General features: G+C 43.2%; 1 protein-coding gene across 4 annotated transcripts in view; it reads right to left on the bottom strand.

The window, feature by feature from the left end:
- Positions 1-832: 832 nt before the first annotated feature.
- Positions 833-23,590, bottom strand: part of LOC106580525 (netrin receptor UNC5D) — a 209,788-nt gene continuing 187,030 nt past the window's right edge. For all 4 annotated transcript variants that reach the window (XM_014161696.2, XM_014161694.2, XM_014161693.2 and 1 more), the window contains 6 exons: positions 17,660-17,831; positions 10,166-10,393; positions 8,489-8,638; positions 6,690-6,854; positions 6,128-6,306; positions 833-5,370 (listed from right to left, as the gene is read on the bottom strand). In XM_014161696.2, the coding sequence (XP_014017171.2) occupies positions 5,091-5,370; positions 6,128-6,306; positions 6,690-6,854; positions 8,489-8,638; positions 10,166-10,393; positions 17,660-17,831 (1,174 nt within the window). In that variant the 3' untranslated portion in view covers positions 833-5,090. The remainder of the gene's footprint in view (positions 5,371-6,127; positions 6,307-6,689; positions 6,855-8,488; positions 8,639-10,165; positions 10,394-17,659; positions 17,832-23,590) is intronic.

The following is a 23,590-nucleotide window of genomic DNA, read 5'->3' on the forward strand; positions in this document are numbered from 1 at the left end:
CCCGGACAACGCTGGGCCAATTGCTCGCCGCTTCAAGGTCACGGCCAGCTGTGACACAGCCTGGGATCCTTTCCGTGTGACACAGCCTGGGATACTTTCCGAATGCACTGTAGATCTAAGAATCAAAAGACGTGTGGATCGCTCATGACACTCTGCTTTGTTTGCTATAGCATTCTGTGCTTCTTGATAAGGATGCAGACTCAAGGGAGTGGCAAGGGTCCCTGAGCTGCCCATTTGAAGATAAGTGTGAACTTTGTATTGAAGGTGACTGCTTGGTTTCGATTGTGCTGGGCCTAGTCTGCCTCTGTAGCAAGCAAACACTTGACTCCAGAAATGACACATTATGTACATAAGAAGATGAACATACCTAAAGTGTATGTTGAAATGGTCTTGAACTTTGGGACATTCAGTTTGAGACCTCACCTTCCTCAGGGCAAGATTAGAACTGTTCTCGGCAATGAACTCTCCTGTTTGGCACACTAACTTCATGTGTGCCCAGGATTGCATGGCATGCAGGGAGTGGGTGGCCAGGGCACTTTTTCTGTGCTGGCTTTAAGATATTTAAAGACTATGAGCAGCCACTGTATTCTTTAGGTTTAGTACAGCCAGAGGATACCAGGGGCCAAGCTACTGTAGATTCATGAAGAGACTAGTGGAAGAAGACATCTAAGCCATATTGTACAAGTGAGGAGAAATCAAATGCATGAGAAACCATTGAGCTCAGAAATATGTAGTCGACCAGCACAACAGTGACGTAGACCTAGTAGATCATATAACTGTGTATGAAGTATATATTTTGTCAAAGGTGCACAGTAACTCACTCATACTCAAGTTGAGACTTTAGCTGTACATTTATTTCCAAAAGGCTGCATATACATTTGCAAATTCTACTGTACAGAAAACATCCAAAATGTCCATAATTATATAGATACAATATACCACAAAGCTGCCCTGGCAATACCAAACATATGCAGTATGTTTAGCACTAGAAAAGCTCTGCAGCCTATTTAATTATATCATCTTAAATACTTTTTCAACTAATACTTTTTTAAATGTATGTTGGTATGGTTTTGCTTTGTTTATTTTTTTTCAGCCCCATCTGTACTTTACAACATTCACCATTTACAGTAGTTAAACAAGGCACAAGAATAGTGATATGAAGCCAAAGGCCATGCGTGATGTGAAATGGAGCATAGCAACATCCATCCTGATGAAGTCAGTGTGGAGCTATAGCATGCGTCCCAAATGATACCCTATTCCCTTTATAGTGCACTAGTTTTGACCAGAGGCCTATAGATAGGCCTTGGTCAAACATAGTGCACTCCCACTGGGCACAGACGTCCGTTCAAAGTCTAGTTTTAATTTACATTTGATTGAGTTAACCTGAATTCAACGGAAAAAAATAATTCACCATGTCATTGGATTTAGGTTAAAAGTTAGGTGAAAAATACTAAATTCCCTTACGTTGATTACCTTTTTCAAATCCATTCAGACTTCCACGTTGATTCACTTTGAATTTTTTTATTTGAAATGACGTCGATATTTTTTGTTGATTCAACCAGTTTTTGCCCAGTGGGCTATCAAGGGAATAGTTACCAACTCAGGGGACATTAAATCAGGGGTCCAACAGTAAACTCTTCAGCCTGTGACACCAAATCGCCTTCAGCCTGTGACACCAAATCGCATTCAGCCTGTGACACCAAATCACCTTCAGTTGTGACACCAAATCACCTTCAGCCTGTGACACCAAATCGCAGTCAGCCTGTGACACCAAATGCCCTTCAGCCTGTGACAACAAATGCCCTTCAGCCTGTGACAACAAATGCCCTTCAGCCTGTGACAACAATAGTCTTCAGCCTGTGACAACAATAGTCTTCAGCCTGTGACGACAATAGTCTTCAGCCTGTGATGACAATAGTCTTCAGCCTGTGCCGACAAATACCCTTCAGCCTGTGACGACAAATACCCTTCAGCCTGTGACAACAAATCGCCTTCTGCCTGTGACAACAATAGTCTTCAGCCTGTGACACAACACAAAGCAATAATAATAATACAGAGTATGTATGTATGGATCAAAACCCAGTGGCCCACTTAATAACATGTAAAAACTTAACCTCAACATTTAATACCTTAGATATGACTAGGCATGTATGCAATAGGCAACATTAAATAAAACAGTTCAAATGCTATGTTTGGTTGTTATGGTGTATTGTATCACACAGAAAAATGCTCTTAATGCAACATTAGCCACTGTTTAGCACTACCACAGCACACCTGTTTCTGTTTTTTTAACCACTCTTGCTCACATTAGTACAGGGAATTGAAATTAAATTGCTAACAATTAAGAAAAACTATAATTTTCAAAATGTAAAGCTCACCCACTCACTAATCTATTCTATATCCAGCTGGATTGTATAACGATTAACGCTCAATTGATTAGGAGAGCATAGCGAATGTGTTATGTAGAAACCAAAAACAATGTAGGTTTCATGTACCCACTGGGCACACACTGGTTGAATAAGCGTTGTTTCCACGTCATTTCAATGAAATTACATTGAACCAAAGTGGAATAGACAATGAATTGATGTCTGTGCTCAGTGGGTAGAGTGTAAAATTCAGCTCGTCTGATCGTTGCTGTTGAGAGCAACATACAGTACATCAATAAGGGCATAGTAGACACAGCTCAACACTTCAGCCACCGTGTTCCCTCTATAGTGCACTACTTTTGACCAGAGCCCTGTAGTAGTGCACTATAAAGGGAATAGGGTTCCATTTTGGATGCATTCTCTTGTATATGAAATTGCATATAACAAACTATGAGCTAACAGTATTTTAGGTAGTTCAGAGGAGACTGCAACAGGTGTACAATGAACAAGTTGAATGTTTTGTCAAATGTAACTGTAGTGAGACACCTCTGAGCGCCATTTTCTAAGAGTATTTAGATCATTTCAAATCCTTGTTATTATGCTCATTGTAATACAAATGAAAGCATGAGTAACTACAAAAAAGGCATGATCCAAGCCTGTAGATGCTAAATCATGTTGAACACATAAAAACATAAATATGCATCATAAGAATTACATGGAATAAACAATACTATCCTTTGATTTACATGGAATAAACAAATCCATCCTGTGAATTATAGGGTATACAATAAAGTACAGAAACACCATCCTGTTCCATTCTTTAGTGTGCTTTTTTAGCTGGACATCTATTTTAAACGTGTTCAATACAGTGCCTATTGTTCAAACCAGTAATGCCACTGCATTCCCATGGAATTTAAGATGCGTCCCAAATGGCACCATATTTACTATAGAGCCCTATGGGCCCTCCTTACTTATACTGTACAACAATATGTTAAACAGGCCTGCTTATTGTACCAGAAAGGCTTCCCATACTATTACACATTCTATCCACATCAGGGTTGGGGTCAATTCTACAAATTCAATTGTCATTCAATTCTCTTTCCCTGTCAATTCCATTTAATTGAATTGAAATTCCATGTCAGTCTTTGAATTTAGCTATTTTCTCTGAATTCCAATGTTAGGTAAATTCCAATAATTCAATTCCTAATTCAATACTATCCACAACATTGCCACAAATTCAAATTAAATTCCTTCAGGCTGATCATCAATGTTCTGACAGCCTAGCTATACTGGCAATATAGGAATACAGATTGAAATAATTAAAAACAAATCCTACAGTCCATTTTTTATACTATGTGGATTAATTCCATTAACTGGGAAATGTAAAAATATTGAATTCCAATTCAATTAAATTCCAAAGACTAAATGTTTTTACAATTCCAATCAGTCTAATTCAAATTCAATTCTGTAACTTTAAGATTTTTTTTAATTCAAATTTAATTCAATGTAAATTCTCCACTTCATGAGTGAATTCAAGAATTGAATTGTCTTTTTCAAATAAAATTGGAATTGACCCAAACCCTAATCCACATTCATGTCCTGTGTAGTTGTGAAGTGATGTGCCTCTGTTGGGGGCCTTGTGTGTGTTGGGTAGATCAGCAGCTCTTTGACAGGTGTTAATAATGGTTGAAAGTGGGTGATAAGATGCAGAGATACACATGGCTTAGTGCCAGGAAATGATGTCATTCAGCTCCTCCAGCTTTCTCTTTCTCCCCCAGGGTGGCCAAACCACAACTGTCACACGCATGCATGCACACAAACACACACTGCAGTACTGTAGCCTGACAAAGACATTTCCATCATTGTCATGGGTTTTCCTTTAAAGATAAAGGACCCAGCCTGAATCATGTTAACAGTACATTGTCCTCACACAACCCACCACTGTACCGCCAGGATCTCTTTTACAATGTTACGCTGATACAGAAAAATAATCTGAACATTACAGTAAAATGCATGTTATTAAACTCTGTACTGTTTAAACCTGTTTCAGAGTGGTTTCTCCCACTTCAGACATTATTTGGAATTGATGACCAAGTATTCAAATAGAAACAAATACCATACAGCTGTCTTACGGTATAGGTGTGATATGGGATACTTCCCAAATGGAACACCCTATTCCCCATTTAGTGCACTACTTTTCACTAGGTTCTATACGGCTCTGGCCAAAAGTAATGCACTAGATGGGGAATAGGGTGCCATTTGGGACGCACTCACTGTAAATGCAGATGCACATGAGGGCAGTATCAAACCCTGGGGACGGTGACGAATATTTCCACTTTTTGAAGAGCATTGGTGGAGGGTCCCCTATATCCTGAACAACAGAATAAGAAAACAAACTGAAATGGTCAGCCTGACTTAAGAATAGCATTAACTAGGAGGAAAAGAAGGGAGGGAATAGAACGGCGAAAGGCAAAACAGATGTACAGTACATCATCAGAAAGGGGTGGATAAAGTTACAGTACACACAGCAGTGACAGGTTTTTTTTTTTCTCAGTGGTCATTTTTGCCTGTCATGTTTTTTTGCTCTGTGAACAACAAACTCCATTCGCACACTGACATCCTATGGACCTTTTAATCCACGACCGAGTTAGCTGTCAGTCGTTATGTGCATATATGGATATGCATTACACTGGGCTTGTTGGTATCTATGTAGGAGGAGACAAGTCAGCTAGTATACTCAGGGACTGAGTTAGCCGTCTCATGATTGGTGAGTTCACCCATTCCACACACTGGGTTGTCTGGGCTTCTTGTTCCAAAATGATGTACCGAGTCTGATTCAGGTTCCTCATGGCTCTTTGCTACAGTGCTTTTGGACTGGATCTTGCCAATTTCCTCCAGAGCGCTTGCCAGAGAGTCAAGGTCACCAGTGTCTTGGTGTCGTGCCTCCCACAGGCTCAGTATGACGGCAGAGGGGCTCTGTTGCTTAGCAAAATACAACAGGTTCCTGGGGGAAGGAGAGAAACGCATTAGTGGACAAAGTGGTAACAGCGCACTTAGCAAAGTGAACAACACTTTTGTTTATAGAAAAACCACAGTTGTTTATAGATCTTTGTCTCCTATGAGATAGAATTCTGTGTTTCATCACAGTGCTGGTTCCTAATCTCAGTAGGGAGGGACTGACATTGTGCTGGAAAATGTTTCTCTAAGACTAGACATACTGGACATGATCAGGGATATCTTGAAATATCTAAGTAAGTCAACTGTAAGGTAACATTTGTGTGGAAGAAGTGAATTTCAAGTTAGAGCTGAATATGTAGGCATATGACAAATGTACTCTGTAGGCTTATGGGTGGTTTGCGCTAACAGCTTGCAATGTGTCTATTACAGATATCCATTAGCTCCAGTGGAGGGCACTATTTCACTACAAAACAATGGTTTACCCCTCCCTGCCAAAAGCATATCACCCTCTGTGAATGCAGTCACTGATGTGCCATCAGACTCAATTAAAATGAGCTTAACATGATAAGATATAAAATGAGGACAGCTGATCAGGCTCATTTGGAACCACTAAAGTCTCTCAAATACCTTCTGCTGTTTGTTCAAGCAATCATTGAAACACCCCGTGAGACATGACGGACAGCTGGGCTGCATCTCAAATGGCACACTATTATTCCCTATTTAGTGCCATAGGGCCCTGGTGAAAAGTAGTGCACTACATAGGGAATATGGTGCTATTTGGGATCACAGCCTTGGACACTCACCTATCTAGATGGAGTTTCTGGGCTAAGAGCTGCCAGTCCTTTCCCTTAGTGTTGGCAGTGTCGAAGGTGGCACAGATCCTCTGGTGGATGGAAAGGGGGATTTTGAAGGCCTTGGGTCCCGTCTGTGAGGTGACGGTGCAGTCTGTCTGCATAAAAAACAGGACTGACTCCTTCTTGCTCTACAAAGGCAAAACAGACAAAGGGGAGAGGCAAAACACAATGTCACAGTTGTCAAATATAATTAAATTACATTTGTATTTAACAAAAGGGCTGTTGGGATACACAGTACCAAGAATAGTCAGCTCACATTGATATATTCTATCTGCCCTCTGTTTTATAAAGAAACACAGGATGCATCCCAAATGGCACCCTATTCCCTATATAGTGCACTAGATTTGACCAGAGCTCTATAGGGAATAGAGTGCCATTTGAAAGACAACCACTGCAGACCCTGAGGACAGGCTGTTCAGCCAGCAGAGGACACTGACTTCACTGAGGTTAAATAAAGATTGTATGGATTGTGGGAGAAAAATGTCCTCCACACACGGAGAGCCAGGCTCACCTCTGCCACAGATGTATAGACCTGCAGAATCTGCTCATGACCTTTGACCTGCTTCACGCTAATCTTGCAGGAGAACTGGGTGGTGGTGGGGCTGTATCTCTCCAGGGAGAAGGCACAGTGCAGGGGCTGCTGGTTGCTGCACCACACTTGGGAAAAGGAAAATTCCTGCATGGCGAGAGAGAGACGACGCGAGAGAGGAGGAAGACAGAGGCAAAACAGGATGAGAAATCTGGGCTTCTACAGTATTATTCCTCTCCAGAAGATGACTCGGCTCCTATTCTATCCGTCACATGGGAAGGTCTCATATGCATACGCAGACAAAGTAGTGGGGTAAGAGGATGTTTGAGGGGTTTGAAGTCGCGCAGCGTTATGCAACGATAGCATTGTGTATGGAAACATGCATTTGTACTGTAGGGAGAGGGGGAGGGGCAAATCCCACTTAATTCTGATAATGGAAGTCCGATCGCGAGCTAAGTATTACACGCGATATCCGGGAGCGAGGGAACGACGAACGGGAAAATGATTGCCTTTGATGCATAATTAAATTCTGCCGTGGGCACATCGGCAGGGAAATGTCCTTGACCTCACGCATGCTCCCTTCTTCCATCTCTGCATAATAAAGTGACCTGTAAACTATTCACAGTAATGACATGCATCCCAAATGGCACCCTATCCCTGATATAGTGCACTTCCCATAGAGCTCTGGTCAAAAGTAATGCACTATATAGGGAATAGTGTGCTATATGGGACTCACTTATGGTGATAGGGACCCTGGCAATCTGTACAGTAAAAAAAAATGTAAACAGTCGTTTTGCCTAAAGGGGACTTAACCCTTTGGCTTTGATCATCAGATCCTCCACGATGCGGGATGGATGCAGCAGTTAATGGTGCGCTAGGGGAATGATGGACGTGGAGAGGCCAGGTAATTTTTAGCAGTAAAAGCTGTCTTGATGTACTGTATGGTGCAGGCGAGAGCCATTATTCTCCACCTGCTCTATGAAAGGGGGAGGTTCACAGAGGCAGTCTCCCTCTAAAGATCCTCATAAATAAGCCAAGAGGAGGTGTCTGTCTGACGGTCTGTCTGAGACACGCCATCCTACTTCCTCGCCCCACTCACAGTTGTTTTGGGGGCAATTATAAAGCCCATTGGAAAAACAAGCACAACCATTTTAAAGTGAGCGGTAGTTAGAAGTTAATATTAGCTAATCAAAAGAGAACCATTGCGCTCTCCCAGAAGCTTGGCTGGTGCGTAAACCCACAAATTCAGACAAACAAAGAGGTGTAATGGGTTCGTGCTACATTTTTTTGTTGCATAAAGCTTACTTCCTTATTCAATGTTAAAAGAAATGTACTGCATCAGGGATAGCGTACACAGACGCTTCGCCTTTACAGCCTTCTTCAGTGTGTAGGTACAATTTTCTTGAATTCAAAACAGCATTTGTAAAGAACTAAGGATGAGCAGCATTGAATAATTAAGCTTTGAATAATTAACATTGACTAATTACATTGAATAATTAAGCTTTATGCAACATTTTTGAGTGTGAACCAATTATACCTCTTTGTTTGTCTGAAGGCAATATTAGAAAACATATTTACAGAGGAAGTACTGACCTACATTGCTGTCCAGTGTTCACACACATGTACCAATAAAGGTAAACAACCTCCAGTAAGTCTGGTTGTATCCAAAATGTCAACAATCTGGCAACAAATAACACATGCATCTTTCCATGCTCAGATTTCCAGTAATGTATCTGAAATCATTCAGTGCTCAACCTGTATGTAGTTACAGTCTCAGTTACCTGACACGTGGTAAAGGGTTTAATGTTCCATAGAAACTGTGGGACATCCTGGATGGAGACCTGGAGGCTGAAGGTGTTCCCTCTGAAAGGCAGAATCTTGGGTTCCTCCAGGAGCTGTCCTCCTCTACAGGTCTCTGTGGCCACCACTCCCTGGGGACAGATGGATAGAGAGACAGACAGAGAGAGAGACAGATCAATGGCACAGTTATCACCACAGTTTACATCCCAGTTCACTGCCAACCAACTGTTTAGTGATTGATTCTTGCTCTGGTGGATCCACAAATCGACTATCGTAAACATTGTCAAAACCTGAGCATTATCCTCAAGTCAAGAGTGTCCTTAAATTACATTAAAGAATATAAAAAAATACAATTCTCATTAGCAGCTATATAAAATGTGGAGCCATACAAGTTTGAAGTTTCAATTTAATCCATTGGATGAGCATGTATCGGCTAACAGCCGTCCACCAAATTGAATTTGGAGTGATGAAAGAGCTCTTTGATTTGAGGCTGAAGTTATTCATCTGGCATCATTGCTCTCAGTTTCTGTGGCTGTTTTTCAGACATTTCAATCACAAAAAAATGTGTGTGTGCGTGCGTATTGCTTCTTCATGGTAGGTATTAAAAACAATCCAACATTGGCAATGTGATCATAAAACATGCTTGAAAATTTCTCAAATAATACAAATACAATGACAACAGGGAACCTGCTGGATGAAGTACCCTCCATCTACCTTTGTCTTTAAACACAGTTACATCCTGGACATCATTCAACTCAACTCTAGGGTTGTCCAGTAGATCACAGAGCTTCCTATTAAAAAATTCATACTCAGTATCCATCCAATCACTTTAAGGGCACATCATGGCCATTGTCTGTGACCTTGAGAAACAACACCCCATTCAATGCAGCAACATTTCCCCATCCCCCGTCTTTAAGATCATCATTGCTTGGACAAATTGTATTCTGCAACGGTGTAATCTACAGATTCTGTATTCCCTATGCAGAGTAGATGGTTGTTTGCCAGCCCAATCCTAACATTGTATGGCCGCTGAAGCCAGAGTAACAGCTACATTCAGAAGGAAATCTCTCACTGAAATGAGATCCTTAATATTATTATCAGGAGCATCCTATTAATCTAGGTCAAGGACATGACCAGTGATTGACTGTGTCTGTCTATAGCCAGAGTTTGAACAACATGAAGGAGAGTGAGTGTGATTGTAGTTGACAGAGCCCCAGGGGACAGAGAGGGCTGGCATCTGCTCGGCAGGCTGCGCAGGGGATGGATTCATAAACCAAATCCAAAAAGCATTTTAAACCCAGCTGCCAGTGACTTCTGCTAAATCACAGGAACAGAAGCCGAGTCACTCCTGAGGCCTGTTCTGTTCTATGTCTCAGGGGAAGTGAGGAAGTTTAATTCCCTGATGCTAGATGAGAAGATATCAATACACACATTTACATGCTTTATTGAATTTGAATTTACTCAGTCACATACAGTACAATATGACCGAATGATCGGAAGGCTAACGCATAAATATCAATGTTTGTGGTCCTCTATCCTCTACTGCCTGAGCAAAATCACTGTAATCAATACTGCGCTTCATATGATTGCACAGGGGAGCCAACGGCAATCATTGAAAATAACCAACCCCCCACAAACACTCAAAACAATGATAGCACCTGAAAGGCGTGTGGCGTGTCGTCCACACAGTAGACTCGGAGGCTGTAGTCCATGGGGGTGGACCCCATGCTGCCAAACACTGCTAGCTTCAGCCTCTTCACAGCTGCCTGGGTGAGCGGTTCACCAACAAGGGCATAGGAGCCCGGCTGGTCCAGCAGCAGGTGGCAGCTACTGGAGTCCATCAGGCAGTAACAAGATGTTGACTCATCCTCCACTGACATCACTTCCTGGAAACGCAGAACATAGAACACAACACAGGTCACTTAGCAAAAGAGGATGATAAGACAATTTAATTTAGCATCATTACATTTGATTATACTGAAAATAAATACTATAATTATGCTCTGTGGGCTGTGTGTGTATTGTATGTGTATTTGTTCTGCATCTTTTATCGTGTTGTGTCATCATGAGACCATTTCAATGTTTCGTTCTAAGTTACATAACGGAAATTAATATAATGTGCTATATAAAGTGCTTTTCAAACGGGAACAATATCTACTTATAAGCAGTCTCTGAAGTATGTGATAATCAGCTAGGAGATGGTAACATATCTCAGAACACCAATCAGTCAATACGAACAATACACACATGCCTTATTTATGAACATGACAGCAGTAGGCCTAGGTGAGAAACACTTATTTTAAATGACAATTAATAGATTCAATATGTTTCTCCTGCGCAGCCTATAATTAAGCAATAAGGCACGAGGGTGTGTGGTATACAGTGGGGGAAAAAAGTATTTGATCCCCTGCTGATTTTGTACGTTTGCCCACTGACGAAGAAATGATCAGTCTATAATTTTAATGGTAGGTTTATTTGAACAGTGAGAGAGAATAACAACAAAAACATCCAGAAAAACGCATGTCAAAAATGTTATAAAATGATTTCCATTTTAATGAGGGAAATAAGTATTTGACCCCTCTGACCTGACTTAGTACTTGGTGGCAAAACCCTTGTTGGCAATCACAGAGGTCAGACGTTTCTTGTAGTTGGCCACCAGGTTTGCACACATCTCAGGAGGGATTTTGTCCCACTCCTCTTTGCAGATCTTCTCCAAGTCATTAAGGTTTCGAGGCTGATGTTTGGCAACTCGAACCTTCAGCTCTCTCCACAGATTTTCTATGGGATTAAGGTCTGGAGACTGGCTAGGCCACTCCAAGTCCTTAATGTGCTTCTTCTTGAGCCACTCCTTTGTTGCCTTGGCCGTGTGTTTTGGGTCATTGTCATGCTGGAATACCCATCCACGACGCATTTTCAATGCCCTGGCTGAGGGAAGGAGGTTCTCACCCAAGATTTGACAGTACATGGCCCCGTCAAATGATGCGGTGAAGTTGTCCTGTCCCCTTAGCAGAAAAACACCCCCAAAGCATAATGTTTCCACCTCCATGTTTGACGGTGGAGATGGTGTTCTTGGGGTCATAGGCAGCATTCCTCCTCCTCCAAACACGGCGAGTTGAGTTGATGCCAAAGAGCTCCATTTTGGTCTCATCTGACCACAACACTTTCACCAGTTGTCCTCTGAATCATTCAGATGTTCATTGGCAAACTTCAGACGGGTATGTATATGTATTCTTGAGCAGGGGGACCTTGCGGGCGCTGCAGAATTTCAGTCCTTCACGGCGTAGTGTGTTACCAATTGTTTTCTTGGTGACTATGGTCCCAGCTGCCTTGAGATCATTGACAAGATCCTCCCGTGTAGTTCTGGGCTGATTCCTCACCGTTCTCATGATCATTGCAACCCCACGAGGTGAGATCTTGCATGGAGCCCCAGGCCGAAGGACATTGACAGTTATTTTGTGTTTCTTCCATTTGCGAATAATCGCACCAACTGTTGTCACCTTCTCACCAAGCTGCTTGGCGATGGTCTTGTAGCCCATTTCAGCCTTGTGTAGGTCTACAATCTTGTCCCTGACATCCTTGGAGAGCTCTTTGGTCTTTGCCATGGTGGAGAGTTTGGAATCTGATTGATTGATTGCTTCTGTGGACATGTGTCTTTTTTACAGGTAACAAGCTGCGGTTAGGAGTGTGCTCCTAATCTCAGGTGGTTACCTGTATAAAATAAATCTTTCTGATTGAGAGGGGGTCAAATACTTATTTCCCTCATTAAAATGCAAATCAATTTATAACATTTTTGACATGGATATTTTTGTTGTTATTCTGTCTCTCACTGTTCAAATAAACCTACCATTAAAATGATAGACTGATCCTTTCTTTATCAGTGGGCAAACGTACAAAATCAGCAGGGGATCAAATACTTTTTTCCCCCACTGTATGGCCAATATACCACGGCTAAGGGCTGTTCTTAGGCGTGACGCATCGCGGAGTGCCTGGACACAGCCCTTAGCTGTGGTATATTGGCCATATGCCACAAACCCCCTAGGTGTCTTATTGCTATTATAAACTGGTTATCAACGTTATTAGAACAGTAAAAATACATGTTTTGTCATATCCGTGGTATAAGGCAAGAGGAGGTATAGTATATGGCCAATATACCATGGCTAACAGGTGTTCTTAGGCATGGCGCAATATGGTCTGAATACCACGGCTGTCAGCCAATCAGTATTCAGGGCTAGAACCACCCAGTTTATAACATCAATTATAAACTGGGTGGTTCGAGCCCTGAATACTGTTGGCTGACAGCCGTGGTATTCAGACCATATTGCGCCATGCCTAAGAACACCCGTTAGCCATGGTATATTGGCCATATACCACACCTCCTCTGGCATTATTGCTTAATATGTCACGCCCTGACCATAGAGAGCCTGTTTATTTCTCTATTTGGTTAGGTCAGGGTGTGATTTGGGTGGGCATTCTAGATTATATATTTCTATGTTGGCCTGATATGGTTCCCAATCAGAGGCAGCTGTCTTTCGTTGTCTCAGATTGGGGATCATATTTAGGCAGCTTTTTCCCACTGGGGTTTTGTGGGACCTTGTTTTTGTCAGGTACTGTGTAGCCTGCAGAACTTTACGTTCGTTTGTTTTGTATTTTGTTGTTTTGACAGTGTTCATTTTTAATAAAGGAAAATGTTCGCCTACCACGCTGCACCTTGGTCTCCTTCTTATGACGGACGTAACATAATTATACCCCAGACTACAGTATCCACCCCCCTTCTATAAGAAGAACAAAAAAAGAATGCCCATCTGGCAGAAAATTGGAACCATAACAAGCTATGTAATTTACACAAATGAGAAACAATGAAGGACCAACGACTGTTAGCTAGTATCTACGAATTTTGCTGTATCTCGTTAGTCTGTGTTGTGTTGAACCTCTGGTTGCAGAGAGGGGTAATGAGATGCAAGGCTGAGCTACGTAAATTAGACGCCTGGCTCATCCTCAGGGTCATTAGCAGAGCAGAGCAGACAGAGGGCCATCCGCGTCCTAAATAGCACCCTATTGGCTTTATAGTGCACTACTTTTGAGCAGAGCCCCTGGTCAAAAGTAGTGCACTATGCAGGGTATAGGGTGTCATTTGGGATGTGACCAGAGAGCTATGCTATCCCACCACCCAGATGACTGACTGGAGTTCAAATCATGACTCACATCACATACACCATGTCATTAAATGTCATACAAGGCTTTAATCGGTATTTAATGCTATTACTGTATGCCTTTTCGAGTTATGATGGTCATGAAAACTTTTCATGTCCTTTGGCTTGATTTCTATGAAAGGACTCATTATTTCTAAGAATCTCTGAGGGGTCACCTTGCTTTTTAATACTAAGAGTGAAAAGCGACATAAGTCTTATATATATTTTAGCATCTACTTCAGGGCTCTCTATTTTCCCTTTGTAGTAGCATCTTGAGTATAACAGGGAGAGTATATTAAGGCAGAAAATTATATTAATTTGACCAGTTGATCTAGCAGTGAAAAACAGCATAACTGTGCCACTTCTAAAAAGCCCTTGCAAGATCAAGCAAACATCGAGCCAAGCACAAACTGAAGATTCATTCAGTGTTGTCTGAGAAAACAATGTATCACCGGAAGAACACGTCAAAGCAGTACAAATCTTAGCTAGAATAATCTCCAGATTGTCTGCAGGGTCTGAAATCTGCAGCAATGCATGTTGCATATCCGAGAAAGATTATAGGCTACATCCCAAATGCACAATATTCTCTACATAGTCTGGTCAAAAGTAGTGCACTATGTAGGGAATAGGGTGCTATTTGGGACACCGTTAGAGAAGGGCCAGGGAGAAAAATGTAGTATTTATGAACTGACGGGGTCAGGAGGCAGCCCTTAATTGAGACAAAGATCCCTGCCCCTGTATCCTTGCCCGGGGTAAGCAAGCCAGTGATACATGCAAAGACTGCTACACCTTGTATAATTACCTTACCTAGGGCACACAGCCCACTTCCATTGGTTGTAACAACATTATTTAGGACAGACTGGGTGCAGGGGCCGACTGAGGATAATCTAGTGACTGCTGGTCTTCTAAATAACAAGCACTGTTCTTAGCACTGACACCACATAACAGCCTGGGGCAGTACTGCACTAGTCATTATTCTGACTGGCTCTGTTCAGTCTGCCAAAGCACTGTCAGATGTACACTTCTATTAATCCCTGCCTGGACATGCTCTTCATTATTTTATCTTACACTTGTTTCGTAAAAAACATTCTTATGAACAAATAATGCAAAGAGCTGGCGCTGGTAGTGCCTGCAGAGCCTCTGGGTTGTGTATTAACAACCCCTTGGGAATGTACAATGACAATATGGGTTAGCACTGTAGAAATGTCTTTCTCAAAAAGACAACACCATGGAAGTATTAGACATTCCTAAGGTGAACAGTGCATACTGTGAAAAACAACAAGAATGCTGAAATATATATCAACTACAACTAGCAACTTCACATGGGAAAAAACAAATACTGTGGAGGGGGGGACCTAGTATCTCAACAACAGTGCTGAGAAAAACAGAAGGTTACAAACCATTGTCTAACAATTACTGAATAAGCCAGTGAGTGGCAGGCAGCCTGATTCACGTGTCTGTTCAGTGAAACATTCCTGAGCAGAGGGAGGTGTCTAGGAGGCAGGGCCGGCAGTCTATGCGTCCCAAATGACACCCTATTCCCTATACACTGAGTGTATAACATTTTAATAACATTTGCTCTTTCCATGACAGCCTGACCAGGTGAATTCAGGTGAAAGCTATGTGCCCTTATTGATGTCACCTGTTAAATCCACTTCAATCAGTGTAGATGAATGGGAGGAGACAGGTTAAAGAAGAATTTAAGCCTTGAGACAATTGAGACATGGATTGTGTATGTGTACCATTCAAAAGGTGAATGGGCAAGACAAACTATTTAAGTGCCTTTGAACGGGGTATGGTAGTAGGTGCCAGGTGCACTGGTTAGAGTGAGTCAAGAACTGCAACGCTGCTGGGTTTTTCCACACGCAACAGTTTCCCATGTGTATCAAGAATAGTTCACCAGCTGGGCCTCCCAAGTGGCACAGGGGTCTAAAGCACTGCATCACAGTGCTAGAGGAATCACTACAGATCCGGGTTCGATCCCGGGCTGTGTTGCAGCCGGCAACAACCTGGAGACCCATGAGGCGGTGCACAATTGGCCCAGCGTCGTCCGAGTTAGGGCAGGGTTTGGCCAGCCGGGATGTCCTTGTCCCATTGCGCTCTAGCGACTCCTGTGGCGGGCTAGGCGCATGCACGCTGACATGGTTGCCAGTTGTACAATGTTTCCTCTGACATATTGGTGCGGTTGACTTTCGGGTTAAGCAAGCAGTGTGTCAAGAAGCAGTGCGGCTTGGCGGGGTCGTGTTTCGGAGGACGCATGGCTCTCGACCTTCGCCTATCCCGAGTTCGTACAGGAGTTGCAGCAATGGGACAATTGAATACCACGAAATTGGGGAGAAAAAGGGCAAATAACAAAATAGAAAATAAATAATGGTCCGTCACCCAAAGGACATCTTGCCAACTTGACTGTGGGAAGCATTGGAGTCAACATCCCTGTGGAAGTTTTTCAACATCTTGTAGAGTCCATGCCCCAACCAATTGAGGCTGTTCTGAGGGCATAAGAAGGTACAACTCAATATTAGGAAGGTGTTCCTAATGTTTTGTACACTACAGTGCACTACCTTTGACCAGGGCCCATAGTCAAAAGTAGTGCAGTATAAGGGAATAGGGTTGCATTTGGGACACAAACGGTGAGTCCAGGTCAGCGGGGGGGCCATTTCCATGACTCCTACCCGATTGCCTCACGTCCACACCCATTTCAGCGTGTCCAGAATCCACCGATCGATACTGCCGATGTCTAACGAGGCCTTTTGCCCTGTTGTTACCCTGTCTGACAGACACAAGCCGTTTGTCTTCTCTGCTATTACATCCTGCAATTGTAATTTTTTTTCTCCAGCGCTCTCAGTGTTATTCCTCTCAGGCAGGCTGTGCCTGTCAATGAGCAGGGAGGCCACTTTAGATAAATCATCTTATCAAGTCACTGGCGATGTGCTTTGGTGCCGTATAGTTTACACCTTTCTCACTATCTATCATCAGAGTGCGTCTGTCTGGCAATGTTCCATAGTGAATCATGTAACAAAACAGGTCACGGCGAACACAATATGTTCACGATTGGGTTTAGAATGTTCAAGTAATGACAAGTGACAGTTGAGATGCAAGTGAGCATCATTTGAATTCTCATTTAGCCCAAAACAATGGCAGACTGGAGTGATCACTATCAAACACATCAGCAAGTGGCCCCTCAATAAATGGATTAGAGGCCAAGTGTTCTCTCAGCATACCATTGGCAACGTCTTGTCCTATGTAAACAATTCCGAGGTGCTGCAATGGGCAGTGTAACGGCTGTTGCAGGGAGTAGACCAAGGCGCAGCGTGTTGAGTGCTCATCATGTATTTTAATGAAGAAATAGAACACTTTACAAAAGAAACAAAATGACAGCCAACAGTTCTGTCAATATTCCAAACGACTAAACGGAAAACAACCACCCACAAAACCCAAAGGAAAACAGGCTGCCTAAGTATGGCTTCCAATCAGAGACAACGAAAGACACCTGCCTCTGATTGGAAACCACACTCGGCCAAACCTGGAAAACGGAACATAGAAAATGAAAACTAGAACCAAAATCCCCTAGACAAAAAACCCCAAAACACAAAACAAACACCCCCTACCACGCCCTGACCATACTACAATGACAAAATACCCCTTTACTGGTCAGGACGTGACAGGCAGGACTTTCTCACTGTCAGGAGGTGCTGCTGGTACGATTGGATAGAGGGCCACAGCACAGCTTTTTCCGTGCATTACCATTTTCCCTAGGCGTTACCATCCCATATTAGTTGGCATGACTGGGCATGTTTAAAATTAAAACACTTTGACCAAAATGATGCTATGTACACTTTGTAGAACATTTTTACACACGAGAATCAAATGTTTTTGACTAATATCGATGCAACATTGGCCATTTTCAACCAGATAATGTTTTTTTATTTTACTTCAGCTGCCCTTTAAAGGCGCTTCTCTTACCTCCCATTTGTTGTCCTGTGTTTTCCTCTTCAGTTGGACGTTCCAGTTGTCAGCATCCACCTCAGCACAGTGAGCTATCGTCATTGCAACAGGCTTGGAGAGATCTATGCTTGGAGGGCCATAGGTGACCTCGGGTCCTAACAGGATCTCAAAGCCTTCCTCCGTCTGGACACTGTAACATACACATTGGCATCTGTTTATTCTGAAGATACTATTCAACTAAATGTAGCTACATACAGGTAGAATGTATTTGATAAAATGTGGTCAAACATTTAATGGGTTTGTACATGCAACAATTCAAGGTACTACTAAATGGACAACCTATTACACTGAGGAAAAATACACTCAAAAAAATAAAGGGAACACTTAAACAACACAATGTAACTCCAAGTCAATCACACTTCTGTGAAATCAAACTGTCCACTTAGGAAGCAACACTGATTGACAATAAATTTCACATGCTGTTGTGCAAATGGAATAGACAACAGGTGGAAATTATAGGCAATTAGCAAGACACCCCCAATAAAGGAGTGGTTCTGCAGGTGGGGACCACAGACCACTTCTCAGTTCCTATGCTTCCTGGCTGATGTTTTGGTCACTTTTGAATGCTGGCGGTGCTTTCACTCTAGTGGTAGCATGAGACGGAGTCTACAACCCACACATGTGGCTCAGGTAGTGCAGCTCATCCAGGATGGCACATCAATGCGAGCTGTGGCAAGAAGGTTTGCTGTGTCTGTCAGCGTAGTGTCCAGAGCATGGAGGTGCTACCAGGAGACAGGCCAGTACATCAGGAGACGTGGAGGAGGCCGTAGGAGGGCAACAACCCAGCAGCAGGACCGCTACCTCCGCCTTTGTGCAAGGAGGAGCACTGCCAGAGCCCTGCAAAATGACACAAAGGTGCATGTGTCTGCTCAAACGGTCAGAAACAGACTCCATGAGGGTGGTATGAGGGCCCGACGTCCACAGGTGGGGGTTGTGCTTACAGCCCAACACCGAACAGGACGTTTGGCATTTGCCAGAGAACACCAAGATTGGCAAATTCGCCACTGGCGCCCTGTGCTCTTCACAAATGAAAGCAGGTTCACACTGAGCACGTGACAGACGTGACAGAGTCTGGAGACGCCGTGGAGAACGTTCTGCTGCCTGCAACATCCTCCAGCATGACCGGTTTGGCGGTGGGTCAGTCATGGTGTGGGGTGGCATTTCTTTGGGGGGCCGCACAGCCCTCCATGTGCTCGCCAGAGGTAGCCTGACTGCCATTAGGTACCGAGATGAGATCCTCAGACCCCTTGTGAGACCATATGCTGGTGCGGTTGGCCCTGGGTTCCTCCTAATGCAAGACAATGCTAGACCTCATGTGGCTGGAGTGTGTCAGCAGTTCCTGCAAGAGGAAGGCATTGATGCTATGGACTGGCCCGCCCGTTCCCCAGACCTGAATCCAATTGAGCACATCTGGGACATCATGTCTCGCTCCATCCACCAACGCCACGTTGCACCACAGACTGTCCAGGAGTTGGAGGATGCTTTAGTCCAGGTCTGGGAGGAGATGCCTCAGGAGACCATCCGCCACCTCATCAGGAGCATGCCCAGGCGTTGTAGGGAGGTCATACAGGCACGTGGAGGCCACACACACTACTGAGCCTCATTTTGACTTGTTTTAAGGACATTACATCAAAGTTGGATCAGCCTGTAGTGTGGTTTTCCACTTTAATTTTGAGTGTGACTCCAAATCCAGACCTCCATGGGTTGATAAATTGGATTTCCATTGATTATTTTTGTGTGATTTTGTTGTCAGCACATTCAACTATGTAAAGAAAAAAGTATTTAATAAGATTATTTAATTCATTCAGATCTAGGATGTGTTATTTTAGTGTTCCCTTAATTTTTTTGAGCAGTATATAAAACGCAACATGTAAAGTGTTGGTCCCATGTTTGTATTTCTCTCAAATTTTGTGCACAAATTTGTTTACATCCCTGTTTGTGAGCATTTCTCATTTGCCAAGATAATCCATCCACCTGACAGGTGTGGCATATCAAGAAGCTGATTAAACAGCATGATCATTACACAGTTGCACCTTGTATAGGGGACAATATAAGGCCACTCTAAAATGTATAGTATTGTCACACAACAATGCCACAGATGTCTCAAGGTTTGAAGGGGGGGGGGGTTACACAGACCCACAAGCCACTGCGGCCCCTCATGATTTCCGTTTATTTGTGGCCCCCATCAAAGTTGTCCATTCCTTCCTCATGAACTGTTACTCCATAAGATCTTTGAAATTGCTGCGTTTATATTTTAGTTCAGTGTACATTACTACAAACAACTGAATCCGAACTGTAGATAATCAGCTTCAGACATTCATCTACAATGCCTTCGGAACGTATTCAGAACCCTTTACTTTTTCCACATTTTGTTACATTACAGCCTTATTCAAAAAATGTATTAAAATTGTTTCCCCCCATCAATCTACACCCAATACCCCATAATGACAAAGCAAAAAAGGTTAAAAAATTTTGTTTTTTTTGGCACATTTTAAAAACATAAAAAAATGTAATCTCAAATTTACATAACTATTCAGACCCTTTACTCAGTACTTTGTGGAAGCACCTTTGGCAGAGATTACAGCCTTGAGTCTTCTTGGGTATGATGCTACAAGCTTGGCACACCTGTGTTCAGGGAGTTTCTCCTATTCTTCTCTGCAGATCCTCTCATGCTCTGTCAGGCTGGATGGGGAGCGTTGCTGCACAGCTATTTTCAGGTCTCTCCAGAGATGTTCGATCGGGTTCAAGTCCGGGCTCTGGCTGGGCCACTCAAGGACATTCAGAGACTTGTTCCAAACCCACTCCTGCGTTGTCTTGACTGTATGCTTAGGATTGTTGTCCTCATCTTTACCTTGATCCTGCCTCTGAAAAACATACACACAGCATGATGCTGCCACCACCATGCTTCACTGTAGGGATGGTGCCAGGTTTCCTCCAGACGTGACGCTTGGCATTCAGACCAGAGTTCAATCTTGGTCACGTCAGACCAGAGAATCTTGTTCCTCAAGGTCTGAGAATCTTTAGGTCCCTTTTGGCAAACTCCAAGCAGGCTGTCATGTGCCTTTTAATGAGGAGTGGCTTCCGTCTGGCCGCTCTACCATAAAGGCCTGATTGGTGGAGTGCTGCAGAGATGGTTGTCCTTCTGGAAGGTTCTCCCATCTCCACAGAGGAACTCTAGAGCTATCTCAGAGTGACCATCGGGTTCTTGGTCACCTCCCTTACCAAGGCCCTTCTTCCGCAATTGCTCAGTTTGGCCAGTTTGGAGGTCACAGTGTTCTTGGGGACTTTCAACGCTGCAGAATGTTTTTGGTACCATTCCCCAGATCTGTGCCTCAACACAAATCCTGTCTCTGAGCTCTACGGACAATTCCTTCGACCTCATGGCTTGGTTTTTGCTCTGACACGCACTGTCAACTGTGGGGCCCTAAATAGATAGGTGTGTGCCTTTCCAAATCATGTCCATTCAATTTAATTTACCACAGGTGGACTCCAATCAAGTTGTAGAAACATCAAGGATGATCAATGGAAACAGGATGTACCTGAGCTCAATTCCGTCTCTCATAGGGTCTGAGACACGGAATTGGGTCTGAAGGTCTGAATACTTATGTAAATAAGGCATTTCTGTTTTTCAAAAAACCTAAAGGGATCCTGCCTTGACTTTGCATATTCATCAGCCTCGTGCTTATCATATTGGAGTGATTATCTTTGCTATCGATCATCTCTTGTGGTGGTGCTGCATGAAATTAAAGCAATTAATGAGGAAAAACTAATGAGGGTAGTGGACAGTCATGCAAATTCACAAACAGCAGACAGAAACCAAGAGCCGCCTGCAGGTGTTTGATTCTTGGCATCCCTGCTAGATACCCAAGATGTAAAGTCAGAATACAATTTACCTTCAAATAGGATGGTGTGTTCATTAAAAAATGTCTGACAATAAATAGCATCGGAATGTTTTGTTGCCAGGAGGGGTAGCCGGTGTGGCAGCGGGTGGTGGGTGGGCGGACGGCAGCGGTTTAAAAAGGCCAAGTAAGATCAAGGCAGTGAGATGCCTTCGCAAAGCTCTCTAAGCTCATATCAGTCATCACAGACCAGAGATCTGAGATTTGTCTAGATTTCCTCCCCTAAATAAAAAGTGATTAAGGCTATATCCAGATCCTCGAGGGAGCAAGGTGGAAAGTTCACAGCATCAAGATACACTGTGTTACTTTAAACAAATACCCTGAGGCATAAACAATGACAGAAATAACATTGTGGCAGATGACTTTGTGAACTATTTCAGTAGGATTGACACATACTGTAGTGTGGACTGCTAAACAATGGTTAGGATCTTTGATGGTTCACTTTTCACTGTCAATGTACAGTGAGTATACAAACATTAAGAACACCTGCTCCTTCCATGACATGGACTGACGTCATTTCCTGTCCCAACTTGTGGACTTGTTTACGTGCTGCTGTGCGTTTTGTTGCTCGCGTTACTTTGCTACCTGCCAACTTTACGGTTTTTACTTTTTAATTACCATTTTTATATTTAAATTTTTTCACTAAACTTTTTCACCCCGGACGCTTTATCTGGACATGGTTCTACAGGACCTCCACCAGCCAAAGCTAAGTAGTAACATTAACATTATGCCTTCTAATTGCAGTCGCTGTACTCATAATGTACAGGAGAACGATCGCCTTATGGTGAGGATAGCCGTGCTGCAAGCCCAGCTTCAGATGCAATCGTTAGGCAAGGGTAATTTAAGTGTAGGAAAGGACAGCGTCTGTGCCACAAATAAGTACAGTTAGTAGTATAAATCCCCTCGCACAGTCCCGGTGTTGTGCCGAAAATCTCCCCCCCCCCTCTAATTTCCCTAATTTTGTGGCTGGAGGTAAATACTTTCTGTGGCACACATCAGAGTCAAATACTTTCTATATAACAAACTTCACATCAGGATAGGCAACCTAAATTAATAATACATGTATGTGTGGTATATTAAACAGAGGAGGGAGTAAAATGTTGGCAAGCAATAAATTTTTTTCCCCTTTTATTTAACTAGGCAAGTCAGTTAAGAACACATTTTTATTTACAATGATGGCCTAGGAACAGTGGGTTAACTGCCTTGTTCAGGGGCAGAACAACAGATTTTTACCTTGTCAGCTCGGTGATTCGATCTAGCAACCTTTCGGTTACTGGCCCAACACTCTAACCACTAGGCTTCCTGCCGCCCGAACAACCACAGAACAACTATGGCTGAACTTTTATCCTTACACTTTCAAAAATACTAGTCGAATAAGACATGGGAGAGATGACGAATTTTGGCAAAGAGATTTATTTATAAACTAAAACAAAATATGTATCGGATTTAAGTACGGGTGACATGGGCAGCCGCCCAGGGCGGCATCTTGGCAGGGACGACACCGGGCGCCCCCGGGTGCAGGCGCCATACAAGCAAGAACAGCCACATACACTTGAAACAAATAGCCAAACCGAAAACTGCATACAAAAATGCTTTCTGCTACTAAGATCAGTGAAATGTAGGCTAAACTGACAAATCTCATATAGCAAGCAAGCCGCAGCAATGAAGAACGCGAAGGGGGGGAGATTTTCGGCACAACACCGGCAGCCGGACGTCATGGCTTCTGGAAGGAAATTCTGTAGGAATGCTCAACCGGTCTCGCTCATTCAGCCGACAGAAACTTTCAACCGGTTCTCCCCATTAAGCAACGAGTCGTAGTCAGAGGCCTAGCCTTCTCTGGTCTCTCCTCCACCCGTTACGGGGTCTGAGACGCCGAAGCCTCCCACCATTAGTTCTGACAAATTGAAAACCCTAGTCATTGGCGACTCCATTACCTGCAGAATTAGACTTAAAAAGAATCATCCAGCGATCATACACTGTTTACCAGGGG

This window comes from Salmo salar, chromosome ssa20 (assembly GCF_905237065.1).
Source record: "Salmo salar chromosome ssa20, Ssal_v3.1, whole genome shotgun sequence".
NCBI classification, from domain to species: domain Eukaryota; kingdom Metazoa; phylum Chordata; class Actinopteri; order Salmoniformes; family Salmonidae; genus Salmo; species Salmo salar.